Below are 6,072 nucleotides of genomic sequence, written 5' to 3' on the forward strand. Positions count from 1 at the left end.
AGATCAACGATAATCACATATCACAAGTAGAATTAATTTTTATCCCAATGAATCTAAAGACATCAATGATCTCGGGACCAAAAATCACCGTTGTGTAACAAAAGTTCGAGTTGAGGATGATATAATTAAGACAAGACTCCTTATGTATAGTCTGCTTATTTTTCATGTCCATTATGCTTTTTTTAAAAAGGATCTTTGGGTTATATATAGAGAGAGTTGAATGTTTTATACTTTGATTCAATTATAGATCATCGTCTAAATCACTTTAAAATAATTATTTTAAAAGTCAATAAATTTATCATACATAATGAATTATAATTAGATGATTATGTAAAAAAATTTATACTATGAGTGTGTAATCATTTTCACAATTTATATATATACACACCAAAAATTATGATATTGTGATATTATTGTAGGGCTTTTTAAATGTGTTCTATTAGGGGTTTTACCAATTACTAGTTCTTGAAGATAAGGAAAGGGTAACACTATTTGTTAAAAATTATACTACACCAGCTTATAAAAAATGAAGTTATTAATATATTGAGAAATACAATGAAAAATAATGACTAGAATTCACATTTGATGATCCATCCCATTTGCTTCTCTTCTAGCGAATTGCACCTTGAAATTATGTTAAACAGCAAATATCTCCCTAATGTGATCGATAAGAATGCCACATTCTGTATAATTCTCAACAGTCCCACGGTTAATATTATCTGCTAGTAACTTACAATCTGTTTCAAAAGTAATAGATTGGAAGCCCCAATCGATGATTAACCACAACATAGCTTGTAAAAGGCCAAAAGCTTCCCCCTTCTGGAAATGCATCCAAAAGAGATGGAATCCGACCAGTTTTTTTTTTTTTTTTTCCCTAAACACATGAATACTGTATTTATTTTTTAAACAAAATACTGTATTTATTAAACACTAAAACACATAGATTTTCTTTCTGAGTCTTTGACACTGATAAAAGCTTCTTTTTTTTTACAACATCTGTGTAATTTTCTTTTAAAATTACTAATTTATATTTTTTTAAAAGAAAAAATGTCAATTTAGAATAAGTCTCACTTGAAAACCATGATTTTTCTTATTTTTATTAGTAAATATTTAATTTAATGATTTTAAAAATATATATTAGTATTCAATTACAAACTAATATGTAGAATAAGTTTATTAAATTTTATAGTAATTATTTTAAAAGATATATCTATTATTATTATTTGGTGAATAAAATATATATCCATTATATTTCTAATTAGTTGATTAATTAAATTATTTGCACTAACAATACATAGAATTTCAGCTCTTTTTTTAAAAAAATATTTCTGTCTGTCCAAAACTACCAGAATTTATTCATAAAGACTGCTAGAAATTATTTCAGTCAAAAATAAAAGAAAACCATACTCATCAAATAATCTCAAGCTGGTAATTGTTTTAAAAGATGCACTCCATTGGTAATTTTCAAAGGTAAAAAGGCTAAGGAAAGCTAACCTATTCTATTTCATAATCATACTCCATGTACTTGGCATTGTATTATTATAATGGCTTATTAAATTTGGAGCGTTAGTCAAATTTTTTATCATGCTGCCAACAACTACTCTATAATTTTTTTTAACAGAAACTACTCTATAAACTAGAATTATACATAATTCAACTCATATATTAATTACGTAAAGGAAAAATAAATAAACAAAGAAAGTTACAAGGGAAAATTCTTCTCGATACCGGCCGTGACCAAAGGAACCGAACTAATTGAAGTATTCAATTTTTTTTATCACTCAGAAAGATTGAAGTATTCAAATATAAGTAAATAGTAAATGTATTAATAATATAAACAAATATACTATCATTTAATCTCAATTATACATATATATATATATAATATTTTTTTGACTTTTACAGTAATTATCTTAAAAATTATATTTATCATAAATTTTATTAATTTGTAAACCTTTTAAACGGGTAATATATAAAATAAAGTTCTTAATTTGTAATAAAGATGGCATAAGGAGTGGCAAAATAGTTAACTCGACCATGTGGGTTGGCTCAGTAGCCAGTGTGTGTGGTAAGCTATAGTGGGTTGGAAGGGAAAAAAAAAATTCAATTTGAATTTTTAAAATGAAGTCCAAACTTTCTTGTTTGGCTTTTTTTTTTGTTTTGTTTTTTTTAATGAATTTTTGTAGGATAAATCCATATTGTAACTCAAGTTACGACTAAATTTAACTAAATAAGTTTGCATTTTATTTGTATTCAAAATTTAAAGTCTTGACCCATTTTACATATGTGCAGCATTTTCATATTTTTTTAACCATAATATTTAGAAAATCAGGATTAAACTTTAAATAATTTTATTAAGAAACATAAATTATTATGATTCATGTCTGTTTTAAATTTGCGAATGTGGAGTATTACTTTTAATTAAACTTAGGTAATTGAAATTAAAATATTCTTCTAGATAAGACTCTAATTGCAATATGAACGCATTGCTGATTTTCAAAGGGAAAATATGAAACGCTCTTTGTTTAGTAGAGAAGCAGCAGAGGGGCAGTTTGGGGCTTCGACGGAAAACTAGGAATTTCTTCTTCTTTATAAATTTCGCCGACGATTAAACGTTCTTTTTTTCTCTGCTTTTCTTTTCTTTCCTCAGTGAGTAGTACTCATCAACGGAGAGAGAAAATAAAAATTAAAAGTAAAATCCCAGAGTGAGAGAGAGAAAAGAAAAGAAGAGAATAAAACACCAAACAAGCTTCGAAACGATCGTGAGTGAGATGAAGAAGTGCGAACTGTGTAAAGTTCCGGCGAGGATCTTCTGCGAGTCGGACCAGGCTAGCTTATGCTGGGACTGCGACGCTAAGGTTCACAGCGCCAACTTCTTGGTCGCGAGGCACGTGCGAACCCTACTCTGCCGCACGTGTCGTTCTCCCACGCCCTGGAAGGCCTCCGGCGCCTCACTCGCCCACGCCGCCTCCGTCTGCGACCGCTGCGCCGCCGCGGAAGAGACGGAAGAGAGCGAAGCCGGCAATGACGACGAACCAGACACCGAGGACGACGACGATGTCGACAACCAGGTCGTGCCGTGGTCCTCCACGCCGCCGCCGCCGCCGCCGTCGAGCTCCTCCGGCAGCGAATGCTCGGAGTGCAAAAACAACGTTGCTTCTTTTTCCGCCTCGGAACAGGAAACGACAACATCCTCGTTGAAACGACAGCGCGAGGACGACGACGATGCTTCTTCCGATCCTGATCCCAGGTTTGTTTTATTTTTATTTTTGTTTCGAACGAGGAATAATTATTTATTATTTACTTATTTTAGTTTGTCGCTTGAAATCAGGGTGTTGAGAAGGGTTGGGCGTCTCAACGGAGGTTGCGTGTGACGGAGAATTGTCGTTGAAGGAAAGAGTGGTGTGGCATACGACGTCGTTTCGTGATGGGGAAAGTAAGAGTTTTCTCAGCCGTACGATCGACCAAGATATTTTTTAGCTCTTTCATCATTAACTTCTAATCTAACCGCTTACAAGTTACAATAACACTGTTGGTTTTTGACTAGGTTTATTGTTGTGTAGTATTAATGTGGAGTTTTCCTTTATCAGTTTTTTAAGGTAAACATTGCGATGTCATCTTGATGTAACTTTTTTTTTATATATATATATATAAAATCTCCATTTTTTATATATATTTTGTGTATATCATTTCATGATTTGCTTATCTCTTGTTTGGGTTTCATGAAGCTAATTAATTGAGTATTGACCCATTGAATTATGACATGATGAACGGAATGATTAAAAAGGGTGTACCTAGCAATTTCGTGCCCGGTATTGGAGTAATAATAATTGAAAACGTTGAGAAAAATAAACATTATGTTATAAAGTTTGTTTTTTTTATTAAAATTTTGAGAATCAATCTTTTATCTATGAAAACAAATGGGGCTTATACATTTGATTTATAAGGCTCAAACTGAAAGAAGACAAATCTTATACTCACTCTTTTTTAATTAAAATAACAATGTCACCTAAAAAATATCTTGTAAAGTAGGATATTCTCATCCACGAAAAATAAAATCTGTGATGCTTTATGTTTACCTAAAGATTCGAAAGAGAGCTATTAAGAGTGGTTAGAGACGTTGGTGAACTTGTGGCTGTGCGATGGTGAAGTTTTTTTCTCTCTCTCTTTTCCTATAAGGCTGTGAGATAAGTTGCTTTGCTCTGCTAGGCTTGATGGAGTATGTGTGTATCTGCGTGTCATGTTCTACAACCTCACAACCAACAAGTGAACTGTGGAAACAAATTGGAGAATAATGCAAGGTACACTGTATCAAAGAAGTACACACATCACTAGCTATAAACTTATGTTTACGTGTACGAATAGGTAAGATTGAAATAAAATAAAAAGGTGTAAAATGAAGAAAAAGGCTAAAATTACAATTGAATGACACTACAGACTAAATATAGAAGGATTTATATGCGATAACGTGCATCACTTTATATTCGCGTGCATGAGATGATAAAATGAAAATGGAAATACATAAATATGAGGAGAAACTAATTATAACTAAATAATAAAATGGTTCAACTGTGAATAGCATTATTCTGAACTGAAAGCCCCTGTGCCAGGTTGGTGTTGCCTGTAAGTATATCTTAATATAGCATCTTAAGTTGGGGTGTTTTATATGCGTAATTTTATATACGATATGTTAAGTTGGGATGTCTTATTTGCGTTTGTGTGTCAACCTTTGATCCGGGAGCTAAAATTAAATCGAGAACAATGTATTGGATTGTTATATTTTTTTTTATTACAAAAGTGTAATTTTAATATATAACATAAATTAGATTAATTCTGTATTATGCACGGCTTGACAATTTATTAATTATTTATCTAAATTCATTTGTTGATGGAATCTTTGAGTGTGAACTGTTTGTGATTTTAAAGTAGTTTTACATATGATCACAACTATATTATGTTCAATAAAATAGTCAACAAATATAATTTATATAATAAAGTATTGTGTAATGTTAAGAATATATGCAATATATTATAAAATAGTGTGCGTTTTTAGAATATTAACAAAAAAAAGTTGTTAGGGAGTCAATAATCATTACAGGTTGTATTAGTATACATCACAAAATGAGACTAAAATAACATCAATTTTAGAAGAAGGAAAACAATTAACACAACAAATTTAAGGATACGAATGAGATTAAAAAAATAGGCAAACTAAAAGTATATCCTTAGTAAATAACAACACGTATTTTTTAGCAAATGATTCACACAATTATAGGTGCAAGGAGTACAGTTATACATTCTTAGTTGGAAAAAAAAATTTAAGTGCATGCACGTAATGAAATGACTCATTCAAGGGTTTACATGTATTCTACGGCTTATAATTAAATTTTATATAAAGAATGGACATTATTGTCTGACTAAGATTTTGTATAACTTTTTTATTTGAACCAAGCGCCGAATCAAGTGAGCTTTGGAATTAATTTATTAAAAGCAAGTATGGTTAACAGTGTGTTTGGATAATAAGTGAGAATTGATTTTAATCCGTAAAATTTGATAACACCTTGAAAAAATTGAAGTAACTATTTGTTGTTTCAGTCTTATCTTAATTTGAAAATATAAAATTAATTGGATGGTTAAAAAAATAAAATAAAATTATGAATTCAATCTTCTTTATTAATAAAATTAATATTTATTTATAAAAAAAATTATAGTAATTTTTAATTAATTATGCTAGAAGTGAATTAAACTAAACGTGCTAAAGTGTAAAGAGTCAGTGACGTTAACTAGTCTAATCACAGTCATTGCAATTGGTGAATTGTACTACATAGGTTATGTAACAAGGTACATCTACTCATGCATGTGTGAAAATAATGAAGAATAAATACAAGATACATTATATAGCAAAAGGGTGGGGTGAGTTGTTGTGGCTAGAATTGATATGGTGACTCTAGGCGGGTCTTTTTAAAAACTATTTATCAAAGAGGTTTGTTTTTAAAGTATTTGGAAAGGGGGTCTGTTATGGCCATGGATGTCGCCAGTTCTACTGGCGAGAAGCTTGTAACGCCATCAGCA

General features: G+C 30.7%; 1 protein-coding gene across 2 annotated transcripts; it reads left to right on the forward strand.

The window, feature by feature from the left end:
• The first annotated feature begins 2,490 nt into the window (after window positions 1-2,490).
• Window positions 2,491-3,671, forward strand: LOC100789532 (B-box zinc finger protein 32). 2 transcript variants are annotated; one of them, XM_006592342.4, is made up of 2 exons: window positions 2,491-3,250; window positions 3,314-3,671. In XM_006592342.4, the coding sequence occupies exons 1-2, from the start codon at window positions 2,772-2,774 to the stop codon at window positions 3,372-3,374; spliced, it is 540 nt and encodes a 179-aa protein (XP_006592405.1). In that variant the 5' UTR covers window positions 2,491-2,771; the 3' UTR covers window positions 3,375-3,671. The 2 variants fall into 2 exon arrangements, with proteins under 2 accessions (XP_006592405.1, XP_003539886.1); XM_003539838.5 differs by having other exon boundaries at window positions 3,332-3,671.
• Window positions 3,672-6,072: the final 2,401 nt, after the last annotated feature.

This window comes from Glycine max, chromosome 12 (assembly GCF_000004515.6).
Source record: "Glycine max cultivar Williams 82 chromosome 12, Glycine_max_v4.0, whole genome shotgun sequence".
NCBI lineage: Eukaryota > Viridiplantae > Streptophyta > Magnoliopsida > Fabales > Fabaceae > Glycine > Glycine max.

Coding starts and splice junctions, on each gene's coding strand:
- LOC100789532 (XM_006592342.4), top strand. CDS start 2,772: ATGAAGAAGTGCGAACTGTGTAAAGTTCCGGCGAGGATCTTCTGCGAG. Junction 3,251..3,313: donor TCTTCCGATCCTGATCCCAG/GTTTGTTTTATT, acceptor TACTTATTTTAG/TTTGTCGCTTGAAATCAGGG.